General features: G+C 45.7%; 2 protein-coding genes across 8 annotated transcripts in view; one reads left to right on the top strand and one right to left on the bottom strand.

The window, feature by feature from the left end:
- SPO11 (SPO11 initiator of meiotic double strand breaks) overlaps positions 1 to 16,689 on the bottom strand; it is a 322,526-nt gene that overhangs the window by 62,938 nt on the left and 242,899 nt on the right. For all 7 annotated transcript variants that reach the window (XM_066978359.1, XM_066978361.1, XM_066978360.1 and 4 more), the window contains one exon: positions 11,471 to 11,578. In XM_066978359.1, the coding sequence (XP_066834460.1) occupies positions 11,471 to 11,490 (20 nt within the window). In that variant the 5' untranslated portion in view covers positions 11,491 to 11,578. The remainder of the gene's footprint in view (positions 1 to 11,470; positions 11,579 to 16,689) is intronic.
- BMP7 (bone morphogenetic protein 7) overlaps positions 1 to 16,689 on the top strand; it is a 46,019-nt gene that overhangs the window by 21,607 nt on the left and 7,723 nt on the right. The window contains exons 2-3 of the mRNA XM_048072573.2: positions 2,952 to 3,144; positions 13,744 to 13,892. Of these exons, the coding sequence (XP_047928530.2) occupies positions 2,952 to 3,144; positions 13,744 to 13,892 (342 nt within the window). The remainder of the gene's footprint in view (positions 1 to 2,951; positions 3,145 to 13,743; positions 13,893 to 16,689) is intronic.

The following is a 16,689-nucleotide window of genomic DNA, read 5'->3' on the forward strand; positions in this document are numbered from 1 at the left end:
TTATGTCAATAAGGATCACGGATTTTATAGACCTAACAGAGAAACTGCAGGCACATTCAAAGGGCTGTGGCAATTCCCTCGATTGTTTCACTGAACACTCGAAATACCATTCCCCTCTTTAAACGCCCCCCAACCTTATTCAAACTCCTCAGGTAATTAATTGGAAACAACCCTCTTGCAGAATTGTCAAAGGTCTGACTAACACCCATCAAACCCAGGAAACTCGGACTCCTTGAGCACTCCCCTGCTTACCTCATGCTGTTGTGCTTAAGGTATTACTGGGGACTACAAAAAGTGCACGATCACATATACTGTACCATATGTTCACAAATACCAAAGCACAGCAGCATGAATTAAGGATAGGATTTCAGTCCTCATAATGAAGAGTCTTGCTTTTATGAGTTCAAGTCAGACCCTTAACGTTATTTTAACATAGATTTTGGTGTTTAATTATGTAATAAGATTTACTGCAGTCATCTAACAGATGTTGATTCAGGGTCAGTGTTTCTCATAAATTAGTTCTGAAAGGATTTGTTACTTCTGGGTCAGCAGATAGGACCAGAGTGCAAAGAAAAAGGGGAAAAACAATAAACACTGAGTTGAAGGGTTTCTTGGGATTCTTTCTTCAGTTACATATCCACATATTTTCATGATCTTAATGACTATAGCCACAGGAATGTTTGCTTTAACACTAAAGATGGCTCAGCCCAAAACCCTATATCCAAACATCTGCAAAGCATGGGAAAGTTCAAACTCTGGGGCTTTTTATTTTATGACCCTGGCCATTAATTTCTCACACTAATATGACATATTTTTTCTAGTGCTCTGCAGTGGGAATTGCTGCGAACTCTTAGCAGCACCCAAAAAAGTTTCATCTTCCTGTGTCTGTTGTCAGACTTTGTGTGAAGTGCATACACCAGCATTGACTGATTATTTGTCATCAAGTGTGTAACACTGAAAAGGTGCACCCACCTTCCTTCAAAAATTCAGCCTTCTCGTGTCTTTGGAAGCAAATCTCTCTGTACATCCTACAGTTTGACCTATCTGTAATCCACCCTGCTGGTGATGTTACCCATAATATAATTAAAAACACACAACATTATATTCATTCTTCTATAGTTGTGGTTAAAAGAGATATTACATATTAAAATATTTTTCCATTCCTCTGTAATTTAGGTGCAAACAAATTCCTCTGAGACTGAAATCATACTCTTTATATCTTTTTCTGCTGAGAATATCTTGGAGGGAAGGGATTGAGGCATATTTAATAGGGTTGCTAGAGCTTACAGGGCAGTTTTAGCCTGCCAAGTGTGTTACAAAAGCTGGTGACTACTCACAATTCTCACACCTCAGGGTATGACGGAGTGAGCGATCTTCCTGAGGCTGCACTAGATGTTATAGCTGGAGGTGGAACAATAACTCTGTTCACTCAGTGCACGCGAAGACTGCCCAAACTATAAAACCATTTGCTGAACTTAATCGCCTCTGTCTTGGAAAGTTTAGGGGTTTCATACCTAAAAAACTCCTCTAAGACAAATCCCAGCTATTAGTAAGAGCGCTGAGGTATTTCCCTGAGCAGCAATCATACAGTGGCAAACTGCGAGCCCTGGCCTGCTTGCAGAAACGTTGCGCGAGAGGAGGAAGAGCCCACGGCCAGCTGCCGACCGCCGGCCAGCAAAGCCGGGCTGGACGCGCTCCGTGCGAGCGGCCGGACACGGCCCCGCTCCCGGGGACTCCCCGTGCTCCGTCCCTGCCACCAGGGAGCCCCCCGAGGTACGTTCGTGCCGTGCAGCGCCGTAAATTTAAATAGCGCTTCCCAGTCTCAGGCTGAAACTCCTCTTTTTCAGGAGTAATTCCATTTAAGTCAATGGATTTACACAATGGATTTACTGCTGCCAGAAGAGAATCAGGCCTGTAGAAAGACGCGCATTCTTTGCCAAGAAAACCTCAGAGCTAACTACTTGAATTGTGCAGTCAAGCTGCAGGGAGGTCAAGTGGACAGACAACAGGACTGGGACACACGGGGAGGCCCTAGTTCAAACCTCGGCCCTCTGAACGCCGTGCGGCGTGACCTCTGGCGAGTCCATGCGTCCCCTTGTACCTCTGTTTCCCCATTTTCCTTTGTCTGACTTGTCTGTTTAATTTGGAATTTGTTCGAAGAAGGGCACTGCACTTTGTGTGTTCAGATGGGGCACTGACACCTCTCCTCCCCTTGCTGCAGCTTGCTAGGGGACAAGCTCGAGGTCTTTGTCTCCTCAGCACAGTGCCCCTCTGCTCCACCACTACCAGCAGTGCTGCACGAGCCCATCAGCCATACATCAGCGGCAGGCAGATCCGTCAGGGGCACAACACGCCATCCCAGTGCTGTCTCGGGAGGAATCTGGCACTTCTTGCTATTTCAAAGTCACCGTTGATACATGGAAGGAGGCACTTTGAACATTTGCTTCACAGCCTGGATCGCTAAAGATGCCTCAAAACAGCAGCTCCAACCCTTGGAGTGGCACTGAGAATCTGTAATGAGTTCAGCTGGCAACAAATGTGGGTCAGCGGTGTGAAAAGCCCCAAGGGCTGGAACTTGCCAGCACTCCTGCAAAGCCCCCTCTGTTTCTTTCGGCCCCTTCCCACAGCAGCCCGGCCATTATCAGTGGCAAATGTCCAGAGTCACTTGTCAAACACAGACCTGCCAAAAATCATTGAAACGCAACAGTCACTCGCACCCTGTGCCAGCCAGTTGTAAAACTGTTTCAAAGACAGCCTAGTAAAAACCTACGTCCTTCTAGTAGCCTAGACAGAGGCTTTGTGTCCTGTGTGCTTTAACGAACCGAACGGCAGCGTGAGATGCTGCAATCAGATATTCTTGCCCTTTGCTGTTGTGGCAACTCGCAAGCTTGTTTGATGGTGAGGGGAAAGGGAACAAAGCAGGTGGCTAATGGGCTGTTTTTCTGTTTCAGTGGAGCATGACAGAGAGTTTCACCATCAGCGCTGCCACTACCGAGAGTTCAGGTTTGATCTCTCCAGAATCCCAGAGGGGGAAGCAGTGACAGCCGCCGAGTTCAGGATATATAAGGATTACATCCGCGAACGCTTTGATAATGAAACGTTCCAGATTAGTGTCTACCAGGTCCTCCAGGAGCACCCGGGAAGGTGAGTGACCCACAGGGAAATCCTGATGTGAGCACAGCAGGTGCCTTCAAGGGCTTATGCCCGATGTTTTCACAAATACTGGTGCTACCAGCAGAAGGGGCTTTAGGCACAAGGGCTGTCCCGTGAAATCTCAGTCGATGCTAATGCAGCTGCTGCGTGTGCTCAGCCATCAAGGCACGGGGTGGAGGTGTGAAGGTGCCCAGGAGCCTCAAGGTGCCCCGAGAGCACCCAGCGGCTGAGGAGCGAGCGAGGGGCAGGGGCTGTGTGCCTGGCTGTGTTACAGTGCGGGAGGAGGCCACAGGCTCAAAGTACTTGAGGATTTCTGGCAGACATAGCCTCTTCTTGCTGCTTATGGATCCTGAGGTGGCAAAACCACATCTGAATGCTTCCTTTCTAGTTGGAGCTTAATTACTAGCCCTTATTACCAAAGGCATTTGAGATCCCTAATTAACAAAGACAGACGACACCATGCTCTTTATATTGACTGATTGTTTTGTGTGTGCACAACTACAAGATGAGCTATTAAATCCATTCCAGGGAATTATTAATGTATGCCAAACTCCCTGACAAATCCTCCAGGGAACTTGAATAAGAACATATGTTTAATTTTCTCATCTGTTCTTGGTTCCAATTAATCAGCAATCCCAAACCGCTTATCAAAGGCACTTAGTTTCATTTGCACATTTCTTCTAAATACAAAGCCTACCAAAAGTGAGACTGCATTTATTTACATGAAAAGTATTTACAATCACATGCTAGTCAGAAGTTATTCTCTAGGACTACTAAATATGAGGCAATAACACTACAGACCTAATTTAAGTTTATGAAAAGAGAAACACCAGGGATTTAAAATGGGGAAAGTCCAAAAGGGTAAGAAACAATAGTGTAATCAGGATTGTGGCATTATAGTTTTAAAAGAGGTAATAAAAAGGCAAAAATATATATAGTTTTGCATTTTTGATCCATTAAAATGTGACAGGAAACCTTATCAACAGTTCTAAATGGTGAGACTTTCTACCAGCTTTGCTGTATGGTAAAAGTTTAAACACTGGCATGTGGGTATAAAACTCGTGGTTCTCTCAACATTTCGAATGACGATTATTTACAAGGTTTGAGGGACTACGCTAGTATTAATCTATTTTTATTAAACAATGATAACTCAAGCATTTTAACTAGGGTTTCTTAAAGGAGAAGGCAACAAGCCACAAACATGCATAGGACCTGTTAGATCCTGCCTACTACAAGCATTTAAGTTCTTTCCATCTTCAGCCCTCACGGACACAAAGGCCTCCCTTTGCTATATTTCTTAAGTTATACAGATAAAAGCTTGCAGGGATAACTTCTCATTCATGGGAAAAGCAGAAAAAGGATATGTGCTGGCAGATGCCCAGTGTGCCACGACAGTAGGGAGTTGCCAGAAACATATCCTTGGAGTAAATATCCTTTGTCACCACACGAATGGATGCCAGGGAAGTTCTCCTTCAGACCCTGATTAGTGAGGTTCCAGCAAGGAAATTTACTGACAGAGTTAGCATGACATTCAGCTCCTTAATTTTAAGATGATACATCCACAGGTTTGTTACAAGGATCTGTAGAGAGGGCTGCAAGGTACCTCCTGGGTGGGTTCTGTGTCTACAACTGCGTGGAGCAGCCTTTCTGTAAGCTGTCTCCTTCACAAGCTCTTATTCCTAAAGGAAAAAATGCATGCAAAGGCCAGGCATATACATGAACCACTGGGTGGAAGAGGTGAGGAATACTGCTAATTATACAGATGTTCCAGCTACAAGATTAGATGCAGTTTTACTGCATCACATTCACCACAGGAACGGCTTTTTTTTTAATGAGTGTTCATGCATATTCACCCTTTGCATACATTTTGGCACAGGCGCTGTTGAGTTTTGAACAGTTTGTACTGAAAAAAAAAAATATTGCTGTCGGTTTGGATTGACCAAAGGTAAAAATATTGTCACTAGCATTTGTAAAAATATTTGCTCTTTTTGTGCGTTTTTCCACTGACATTTTCCAACCAGCTCTGTCACAGACCAGTCATCCAAGTTAGTGTGTCATTGGGCAAGTGGAGAAAGAAAACAAACTCTCTCCAGTGTTGATCAAAAAACACCCGTTCACTTTGATGCTTCCTTGGCTGTTTGTCTCATCCTGAGCAGGCTGGAAAGTCAGACCCATCCGACGTTGCTAGCAACAAGAGCAAAACAAAGCCAAGCCCTCCCCCTGCAGCGCGAGAAACCTTTGCTCACATTTTGCTTTGTCGGTGCCTTCCCTAGAGCACGGCAGGTACGATGGCCAGCGAAATAACAGATGGGTTTCCTTCTCCCCCTGCTCTCATGATGATAAAACAGCAGTGGCATCTCCCAGCAGATTACTGGAATTGCCTTCCTGAGACATCAGATATTCCCCAAGCTTTTGCTCGCCCACGGAGCACACCTCGTGCTGGGGCGCACCAGCGCGCAGAAACGCACCGCCAGCCTCCCAGAGGCAGCGGTGGGATCAGGTCACCTCCTGCACCACACGGCGACACACAGGAGGGGCCAGGACAGCTCCTGGGGCCCCCAGACAACACAGCATTCAGCTGAAAAGAAAGTTGTGGCTGACTGGAGGTCTTTTCCTTGAGGGTGAGGGGACCACTGGCTGTGCTGGAGGCTTGATTTCCAGCTAACCCTCAGATAAGCCTCCAGTTCTGAGGGCGTGCTGGTGTGCCCTCGGTTCAGACAAACCACGAGCACCAGCAGCTCAGCAATTCAGTACTTGCTTTACGAGTTCAGGCAGGCTGGCAGATAGCTAACCAGCAACATCTCTGCTTGCAACTTACTGTGGGTGAAAAACACAGGTCTACATCTTTCCAGGCAGACAGCTGCCCCCACCGCAGACATTGCTGAAGGTGTGCCCCTCGGTAACAGGGACATTCGAACATAGGATGGATGCTGCCGTCCATCCGCCTGCACAGCTGTGGGCAGACACGTGCCTAACCGCCGCGGCAGCAAGAACGAGAGCACAGCTCCGTCCTCTGTAGCAGAGTGGGTGCCCCTCTGGACTTTGACTAAGAAATTATCTCTGTCAAAATGAAGATATAAATACAGGTGTCTTTAGGAAAGCAGACTAAATAATCAAATATTCTTTCTGCACTTTCCAAATCTCTGAACTCATTGCAAGGCAAGCTTTTCAAACTGACAACATCTCGGTTATACAAAAGCATGCACAGCATTCTTGAGGCACAAAGCACCAGTTATTCACTTTAAGCAAACAAGTACATTCATGAACAAAAATGTTCCTAATATCATAAACACTGTGAAAACAGCTGAAGTTTTGACTAAAATAACATGTCTTGAAGCCTTCACATGCACAACCTAAGGTCCAGTGACTCTTGTCCACCTTCTCTTTGGTCTTCGTGGTTCCCTCACCCAAAAGCTTGGGAAAGAGCTTTGCAAAGCCAGCAGCTGGGTTGAGAAGGGTGCTGAGCAGTGGGTCACTGAGTCCCTGCTTGCGGTAAGGAACCCGCGGTGGGAAGTACAGGTTGCCACCAGGGAGCCGGGTGCTGGCCAAGCCCCCATCTCCTCCTGCCTGGGTGCTGTGAGAGCACAAAGCTGCTCCAAGCTGCTCCCTTCCTCTCCAGAGCAAGGGAGCGCACACCACGGGGCACGAGGCTTGCTGCAGGGCATTGAAAGCCATTTGTTTCAGGCACCAAAGCAGGAAATGTGTTAAAACGGGGCTTGTGGAGAGGAGCCTGAGAAAAATGAACTTTGTTGCTTTTACAGAGAGGTCGTGAAAATAGTTTGTGGGGCACTTCGGAAAGGAAATATCCGTTACCTTTTTCCACCGGCGTTGCAAGCGATGGCCAAAGCAACAACTCCAAAGGGACCTCGGTGCCTAACAGACACACGGGTGCTTAATGGGGTTTCTAGCAGCAGGTTGGATACCTAACTCATATTGTCGTTGATATGAACTTGTGTACTTTCACGAAGTACCCATGCACTTCTGGGCAGGCTGTCAGCTGGGGCATCATCCTCTATTTATTAACATGAAGCTAGAGAAAAAAATGCAGACTGTGTAGTTCTCCTCAACACCAGAGCTCGATCCCGCCCATCTGTCTGCACCTTCTGCAGCTGAAATACCTCATTGCAGAATTTCATCTCCAGTTTCAGTGGACCCAGCACTCGCACTGTGGAGTAAATCCCAACCCCTTTGAAGTGTATGGGAGTTTTGTTACTGGACAGAATAAAGCCAGGTACTTGACCAGCCTTTGGTAATTGTAATGGAGTTGCTACATGTTCACTTTGTGCCCATTATGGGTTTCACAGGCTTCAAAGGCAGTGAATGATGTGGATGCTCATGTTACCAGCCCTACAGAAAAATAAGATCTCGCACGATGCATTCCTGGGTTTGACTTGCAGCTGGAATGCTTTAGTTTGTGTTTCAAACTACGCCACTTCTGCACCCAGATCAAACCTGAGCCCCTCTCCAGACCCCTTTCCCTTGTTCATTGGGGTCTGTTTCCATGTTGTGGGTTGAAACATGTAATTCTAGTAACTAAGAAAGGCTTAGGCCCACCCAACAGGCAAAGCAGATGTGTCCTCTTTTTGGAGCTTTATAAAATAACTGTTGTGATTGTTCCAGGGGTTGTGCAGTGCAGAAAGATACAGTTTGTTTTAATGTTGTGCCCCAGCACCATGGCTGTATCCACAAGCACTCTAACAGCATCTAGGAAGGTACTGACAATAGTTTTTGTTTTTATTACATTTTCTGCACATAGGTTGGTAACTGTTCTCATCCTGATATGCTCTTGGGCACAGCAGCGGGGAACCTGAGCATGGAAACCCCGCAGCCCCCCAAGAGCAGCGCTGCATTCAGTTCTCTCTTTCAGACCATTCCTCAAAGCCACTGCAAAAGCCTCTGACAAGTCTTGAAGTCACTTAGCGAGGTACGACTCTTCACAGGCACTCGAGTAGCTGCAGGAAGCATTTTGCATACCCCAGCGGGCTCTTCCTCAGCTAAGTGATGCACTAACGAACAGCGATTCAATACCGAACAGAAACATCTGCACAGAGTGTCAGGGATACGTACATAGCCTCATTTCTCTCAGCACGGCTTTTACAGGAGGCTTCCTATTTAGGAAACATGTTGCATCTCTCTGCAACAAACTCTTGCCACTTTTAATCAGTCTTTGAATCCTAGATGATGACCTCAAACACTACACAGGAAGGGGAGCACGGCTACTGGGGAGAAATGAGGTAGAACTAGGAACATGAGGAATTTTTAAAGCGAATTTAATTTCTCCCAAGCTTCAACAGAATTTACACAGATCTGTCTCACCATCATCACAGCCAGATTTCAGGCCACCTCCAGCAGTCTGTGCCTTCACCTGGAGGACCCCTGGGCTGGGTTCGCTGGCAGCTCGGCAGGGAGAGGGGGGATCCAAGGCATGGGGAAGGGGAGGTGTGGGAGGAGGGCTGCATCGGGGCCGTGTACAGAGGGTGTTGCAGACGTGCCAGGGAGAGGCCCAGGGAGATCCTGGGGCCCTCTCGGAGTAGGAAAGTCTGAAAAATATTTTCCTAAGCTTGTCTTTGGACAGCTGCAGCCAACTTTAAGTAATGACACCAAGCAAAGTGGGATCTGGATGCTGCAGTTTTTTAATCCAAACAGATGTCTTCCAACCCGAGACCTCCTCTCCCCTTTCCTGGATGCTCTTTCTGCCTTCTCCCTCCACCTGCTCAAACCTGGATGTGAATTGCCCACAATCCTCCTGCCACCTCTGTCTTTGGGCTACCTTGCAGTTAATTTGCCAGCTTGCACCGTGCCTGTGGCCCAAACAGCTCCTCTAAGGTTATAATACCAGTCAAGAGGACAGGATTATGCTCCTGTGGTTTACAAGCTGAGTCAGTAAGACATTTAACATATCTGTGCCTCCAGTGTTTCCCACTTTAAAACGGACGTGGGAGGACTGACCCATATTTGTAAAGCAATTCAAGTCTACTGCTGCAAGGTGTCACAATATGGTTATTGTTTAAAACACCACTAGATCTGTAATTCCTCAAACTAGCAGGTAGGGATTAGAGCTGTGCAGCGGCCAGACAGCCTCAGTGTGCTCTTTGGGCCAGCAGATGCCTGAAAGGCAGACAGGGGACAGCAGGACCTGCTGGCAGTGCCCTGGGCTGGCTGCTGCCAGGACATGGCCAGGAGAGCCACCAAGGCTCCGAGGTGCTCACAGCCCGGAGTACCAGCACATCGCAGCCATCAGCTCGTTTTGCAATGTAAGGAGAGCTGCCAAGAGTCACCTTGTCTTCTGCTGCCTGTGCTTCTTCCCATTTATTTTTATCCCATTTGGAATTGCTCACTAGTGTTTACTACCACTTGTCAACCAGCAGCTTGAAATAACAGAGCTGACAAGGGGGATGGGGAAAGCGAGGGAAGAAAACAGACGCAAAAGGAGGTGCTGCTTGCTAAGAGGGCTATGCTGCAGAACTACAGACCTTAGAGCATTATGATTTTTAATTGCAGTTTCATCTACTGTTCTCCCTTGCTATTGCAGAACCGACGACTCTCAGTTTCACAGTCTCTCTCTCTCACGTCCTTGCTCTTCCCTGTGGCTCCCACCAGGTCAGGTGGCTAGGAGAGATGCTGCACTTTTGATTTAGCATTTATGACTACAAACCAGATCATATCCAAGAGGCTGAAAAAATACCCCAGCAAAAAGCAAAGAGACCATACTTGCTATTTCCATGAAGCTGCCTGGTTGCCAATAATTTCTCTTAGAACTTCGGTGGTTGCAACACAGCAACTCTCTTCCGCACTCTTCCCTTTCAGGATGCTTTTACTTGCATCTTCTTTCTCTTATATCTCCACTCATTGCCATAAACCTCGCTTTTTCCAGTCCTTTCTCTTCCACTGATCACCCTTTCTTAGCCCCCTCATGCCACCAGCCCTCCACGTCCCTGCTCACACCCAGCCCTTTAGCAGCTTCAGCCCTTCCACATCCATAGCTCCAGCTGCTTTCCAGACACGATCTCACATGCATCGTCCCCAGCCAGCCTCGCTTTGCAATCCTTGTTATTCAACCTTCAGTCCAGAAAACACTGAGTTAGTAAAGGAAATTTCATAGACCACACAGCAACTATATGACCTGCAGACAAACTTTCAGCAGTACTTTCTACCAGGAGGTGTGTCTCCTTTCTGGTGTCCAGCACCAGACGCTACTGAAACAGTCAGTAGACAAGTGCCAACCTCCCGTCCTCAGCTCAGGCTGCTGCAGCAACAGCCTGTTGCTTGAGAAAACTGATCTGAAAACCCTGAGCTTTATCATCACTAAAAGCTTTGACACTCCCACTGATCTAAGTACTTTGAATGCTGAGGCATTTTGATGTGGTCTCAACAAAACATACTTGTGGTCTGGATCCAGACTTCATCATTTATGTAACTCTAATCTAGACATTAATGTTTCCATGTCCCAGCTTAATTTTCTGTAAAATGAGGATCGTGTTCCTTTTCATATCCTTAGTCTGGTAGAAGGCTCAGTAAAGTTTGTGACATGCTCTGAAGTTCTTAAATGAAGGGACTGAAAGAACAAGGAACCAAAGAGGTTCTCTGCCTGCTGGTTGTAAAACCATCATTGACATTGCTCCAAGAATGCTCTAAATGTGCATACAGTCACTAGGTAAGGTACCGGCGGTTGAGATGTGCACTAGGAACCTCTTCCCTTTGTGCTGAGATCTCTATCTCAAATCTAAAACGCAAACCAGCCATATCAGCTAGACTTACCTAGCACTAACTCTTGTAACAACTCATTAGACAGGAGCCCTCAGAACAAATTTTGTGTAAGGCTAGGCAGAATAACATCTCTTCGCTCTGCTTATTATGACTTATCCAGCAACGATGTCTGAAGGGCTCGTTGTCTGTTAGCTAGTGATTCAATGTTGTTTTGCCATAAGTCTTTGGGGAACAGGGCATTTTACTTCACGGGAGGTTGTTCTTTTTAAGAGAACGGGAGGTTTCTTTTCATTGGAACAGGCGCCACAACCTCAGGAGCCTCAGATGCTCTGCCTGCAACGCCAGTCAGGTTTTTGCATCCCAACCCTGGCCGCTGCTGGTGGGCCGGAGTGGAAAGTGCAAATCCAGGAGTGCTTGAACCTCTCCAGGGAGCATCTGACACAAGGCCTTTTTGGGTCCAAATGTTCCAAGTGTGTGTGGGAAGGACATTTCCCTTTAGTGGGTCCCTTTGATCTCTCTCACTTCGGGCTTCCCCTCCAGGCCTATTGTTTGCACATTGCTGTAACTACAGGAAAACAAATGCATTATACAATTTCCCAGCCTGACTCACCCTGGTACTTGATGCCTCATGTTGTCTGGTTACCCCGATTGCATCATGTCAGCATGGGAAGCTTAAAGGCTGGTTTTTCTGAGTAATAACGCTGCAGTTGAGCAGTAGCTAAAAAAAAAAAAATAAGTTATCATTATTGCTATTATCTTCAACCTGCAAACTACAAGGGAGAAAAACCAAGCAAGCCAAGTCCCTATTAACCAAACGTTGTGTGAATCATGAGTTCCAGTCAGGGGCCATGCTTAAATGATGCAGTATGTGAATATAAAAGCCCTTTACTTCTGGAAACTTGGACTCAGCCATTGGAACGGGTCAATCCGTACTACTCCCTCATCCCCAGCTCCCCTGGGACGCGTTTTGTTCCACACGCTGTAAACAGGGAAGGGCGGGAGGTGTCCGTGCGGCTGCGTCATGTGCTGTGGGCACATGGCCATTGCTCCTGGGTGGGGATGAAACCCCAGGAAATCTGCCCCCCCGGCTTGTGCTCAAGCATCATACCTTCCCGTAACTAGCGCACACATGGAGAGAGGGATGATCTGCACTGTTGTCTTCAGTTGTCCTGGGTGCACCAAGTGGAGATGGCTGAACAAATCCCAGCACCTGGGCTGAGCCTCTCCATCGCCTGCACCACGGCCCCTTCCTGAGCCGTGGCTGCCCAAACATCCACCAAAATACTCCTTGTAGGACCCACTATGTGCTGGCAAGGAAGTGTTGCAGCAAGGTCAGTTCTGATGTACGGCTTCTTCCACAGACCAAAACTTTGTTTAAAGGAAAGCAAAACACTTTCATTTAAAAACGAAGCGCTGGGAAAACGACAGAACCTCCTTTTACACGTGCTCGATGACGTGCTCACGTGCTCTGCAGGAACTAATTTCAGAAGTTTAATTTCTTGTAAGCCCGCACAGAGCCAGAGGCAGTGACACCTGCCAGCTCACGGAGGAAAGCCATCATCTCTTACACACCCCGGCCCACAAAGGTTGAAAGGATAGATAGCAAAAAACATCGCAATAAAACTGCTTCTGTTTTGAGTCAGCTCTGCGAGACAAAAGCCTCTAATTTCTTAGTATCTCACAGGAAAAATAATCGCTAAAATCTGAGAGACAAAAGCCTCTATGCTGACAGCTCTTCTGGGACTCAATTCCGATCACTTGATGTTATGTGCAAACAAGAGGCACCGAGCAAACAAAATTAGAAATATATATGTATTTGCACTGACAAATCAATAGCGACAAAATTAGTAAGGCTTTCTCGAAGCTTTGAGGACACAAAGGGTTTTCCAAGGATATTTCTTCACTCAAAAGGATATAATTACACTTAAACAAGTTATCATGTTTGTGCACTACAAGTACAGAAGCAGCCCTTACAGGACTTGTCTAGACACTTCCACCGGGTTTCTTTGTTCTCCAAGTAAAGTTGTTGCTTTTTTTTTTTTTTTTAAATAAAGAAACTGCACCACCATCCAATTCTGCTACTATTTTCATCAAGTTTTACATCTTTCTTAATTCCTGATAAGAGAAGGCTCCTTCCTTTACAGAGCCTGTGTTTTCTCAAGTTTTCATTTTACAGAAATTTGCCAGGAAATATTTTGTAAATCCAGAATAATTTCACTCTTTTTAAATGCAAGAAATCCTCTCTATTCCCAATCTTTCTCAGCTTCTGTTTTCATTTCTCCGACCAGAATAATCCAGCAGTGGCCTTTTAAAGATGTAAGCAACAAATTGAAAGGAAATTGCCACCCAACATTATGCAGACCTGTGACTGTGCAGAGGGTTATTGCCTCAATCAATTATCTGTAACCTCAGACGAACAAATTTAAAAAACCATTACATATGTTAATATATGCACAACAGTGTTCCAGCTGGCTTGCGCCAGTGCTACAATTATGCGTAAAAGTCAGGAAATTATGTGTGGAAAGGATAATGAGCAGCATTGTCTGCCAATTACTAAGTTTGCATATGCAAACAATAATTTTGCAAATCTGTGCCTGGCAAGCATTTCTTCTGAAGTTGCATCAGCAGCTCTAAGGTTAACTGCAGCAGCAAAGTAATCCAAAACCACCTCAACTCTGCTTCAACCCATCCTCCCTTTTTTAAAGAGAGAAGAAAAGCACTTCATGTGAAGGTGATTAGGTAGGAAAGCACGCCAGCCCAGCTCCAGCATCGTCTCTGTTCCTGAACGGCTGACCGAGCGTGTTGCTTAACGCTGGCATGTGAGCTTTGTAGAGAGCCCAGTGGAAAGCCCAGGTAACAAGAAATTGCACTTCTTTTTTTCAGGGACTCAGATTTGTTCCTGCTCGACTCTCGAACAATTTGGGCTGCAGAAGAAGGGTGGCTGGTGTTTGACATTACTGCAACCAGTAATCACTGGGTGGTGAATCCACAGCACAATCTTGGCCTGCAGCTATCTGTGGAAAGCATAGACGGTGAGTTTCAGACAGCAACGTCAAGGAGTCTCCGTTTCGGGTAGATGATCTCAACCAGGGGAAGCCTTAAGCATTCAGTTTTCTTTTCTTTGAATAGGATTTCGTGAATATGTTTTTCCTCAATTTGCTTAAGGCACAAATAATGATTAAAAAATTAAGTCTGCAGACATATTTCAGGTTAAGGATGTACTCAAATGCTTTAACAGACTGGGAATCTGTTGTGCAGCCATGTCAGCATTAGCTGTGTACACATCCCCATCACAGGGTGTATACGCTGCTGGCAGCAGAGCACAACAGAACCACTCCTGCGTTTCTCCAGCCATGCTCCCCATGCCCACCCGCTTCAGATTTTTCTGAGTGAGACAATTCCAGTCGAGGAGAGAGGAAGAAACTTTGCTATGTGTAGAAAGACAAAGCTGAGTGATGTAAAAGGCTGGCGTCAACTGGCACAGAAGTACTTTCAGAAAATATTTAGGAACCATTTTCATGTCCTCTCTAGCAGCAGAAATTCATTCTCCAGATATGCATCTTTGATAACATTTACTATTGCTTTTTATGAACATTTCCAGTGGGTAGTACTTTGCAAAGCAATTTTGAAATAGGCAAGCTATCAGCCATTACATGAAAGGGCAATTTTACTCTTGTGAGACCTGTGCACTGAGAGGTGCCCAGGGTTTGTTTTAACCTGCCCTCTCAGGGCTCCTGCATTCACAGATCATTCAAACAGAGGCACAAAGCAGGAGCTTCTCCATGGAAGTTACCGGTCCCCACCCTAATGACAGATGCCTTTTGCCATCTTTGCACAAAGATTCAAATTCAGCCTGGTTTACAAGATAATCTTAACTCTTCAAGCTAAAATAGTAAGGAAAATGAACAGCCAAGACAAGTTTAGCCTGTTTTCAAGTACTTGTCCTTGCTTTCAGCTTTCACTTTGCCTCCTAAAGGAAATAGTTGGGATTACAGATGTTGTGTCCAGTCACGACACATCCGATTCTTGTTCACACAGAGGAAAACCACCAAGAGCCAGGCTGGAGTCCACACAAAAGCACTGGCTGGAAGTAGGCTTAACATCTCTTAAACACTACAGATAATACAGCGTCACTCTCACACTCTTCTACTCATAAAACCTTATCACTCCGTCCTCCCCAGTCCTCAGCTAGTGATTTTACAGCAAAGGTCAATCCCATTTTTCAGCATTAAGGAAGCCAGCTATTTATTTATATGCCACGGATTTCAACCAAGGCTTTTCAGGGTCCTGCACACAGGGAAATGCTGCAGCCACACAGCCCCAGGAGCTGCTCTGCTGGAGCAACCAGAAGTGGGCTTTTTTAAAAGCATACAGCCCAACCTATCATGGGGAGAGCCTTCAAAATGGGAAATTCTCAGTTTCAGTAATAACTGCGTTCTCATCTGTATAGGACTCAGTGAGAATTAGGACTGTAGTTTACACTCCTGAAAAATCCAGCTGTGTTTGTAAACATGTTCGAGACAATATAAAAAGTAACTTGCTGCTTTCTCAAAAGAGATTAACAAAATGCTTAAATCGGCCTGTCGCTGAAGTTAGGAAAGCCAACTCCAGCATTTAAAAAGTAAATACACAGATACAGGGCCTGATTGTCTGCCTGGCTTCTGTGACTGAGTCTCCTGGCAGCACACCTTTGCTCTCACGTTTCTCTACCGTACACGTGAATATTTCTTTCTATTTTGAATGGCAAGGATATGTCCTTCCTTGCTCCCCAAGTTTCATTTTGGATTTAGACCAACTGCATGCTAACGAGAAAACTGCTTTTACACCTGGACTTCATATGAAAATCATATGCTGCAAACACAGCAGGACTTTGATGCAACACTATATGCTTGGACAACCCCCAGTACTTTAAGTGAATTGTGAAAAAAGATCTTTGCTTTGTAGCTGTCCCTACATACAGAGATCTCCAACCATGAAGCCAGTACAGTCTTAAAAAAAAAAAAAAAAAAGAAAAAGCCATCATGAGTACTGTCCAGATGAAATTATACAAAAGAAATTAACCGGTCTTTGTATTTCTTTACAATCTTGCCAAATAAGTCTATCAACGTGTATAACTAGGGTGGAATCACAGGGGAGGTTTTTGCTCTTAGAAAATGAGGATCAGCTCGAGCTGCAAGCAACAAAACATCTGGGTGAGTCAGTAGCCTGCAGCAAGCTCTCAGCCCAGCACCAGTACGCCTTGCTCAGCAGCCGCACATGGGAACAGCAAGCACCCACTTGGGTTTACTTAGTTTATTACGTGAGATCCCATATTTGACAGTTTTAAAAAAGCAGCTTCATAAAAGCAGATAAGGCTGCGCCCTCTGGTTCAAGAGCACAGCTTTAGTTCTTTTGGGAACTTATCATTGTCTAATGGGGACTATATACATGTCCTTGTGTTAAACCTCACTTTCTGCCTGCATAGGAAAGTTAGAACCAAGGAGTGCATTTTTCCCACCTTTATACACTACTCGTACAGAGTACTGCATGCCTCTTTTCCCCTAAGGAAACATTGTACTGGTCTTTAACACAGTGGTGTTAAATGAGGAATTCATCGGTCAGATGCTACTTACTGCCATGCTAATGAAAATCCATTAAACATACCCGTGTGAAGTCAGGTCCCCTGCATACCACTGACCTAATCTCCAGAGACACTGCAAAGGTGAAATAACTTTCTCTGGAAAAACCACAGCCAGAGATGTACTTGGAAGTTTAAACAACTCGGAGAAGCAAAAGACTTCTTTGAGGGGGCAAGAAAAGCCATAGGAACAGTATTCAGTGAGCTCCTTC

The sequence above is a fragment of the Anser cygnoides genome, chromosome 16 (assembly GCF_040182565.1).
Source record: "Anser cygnoides isolate HZ-2024a breed goose chromosome 16, Taihu_goose_T2T_genome, whole genome shotgun sequence".
In the NCBI taxonomy this organism is placed as follows: domain Eukaryota; kingdom Metazoa; phylum Chordata; class Aves; order Anseriformes; family Anatidae; genus Anser; species Anser cygnoides.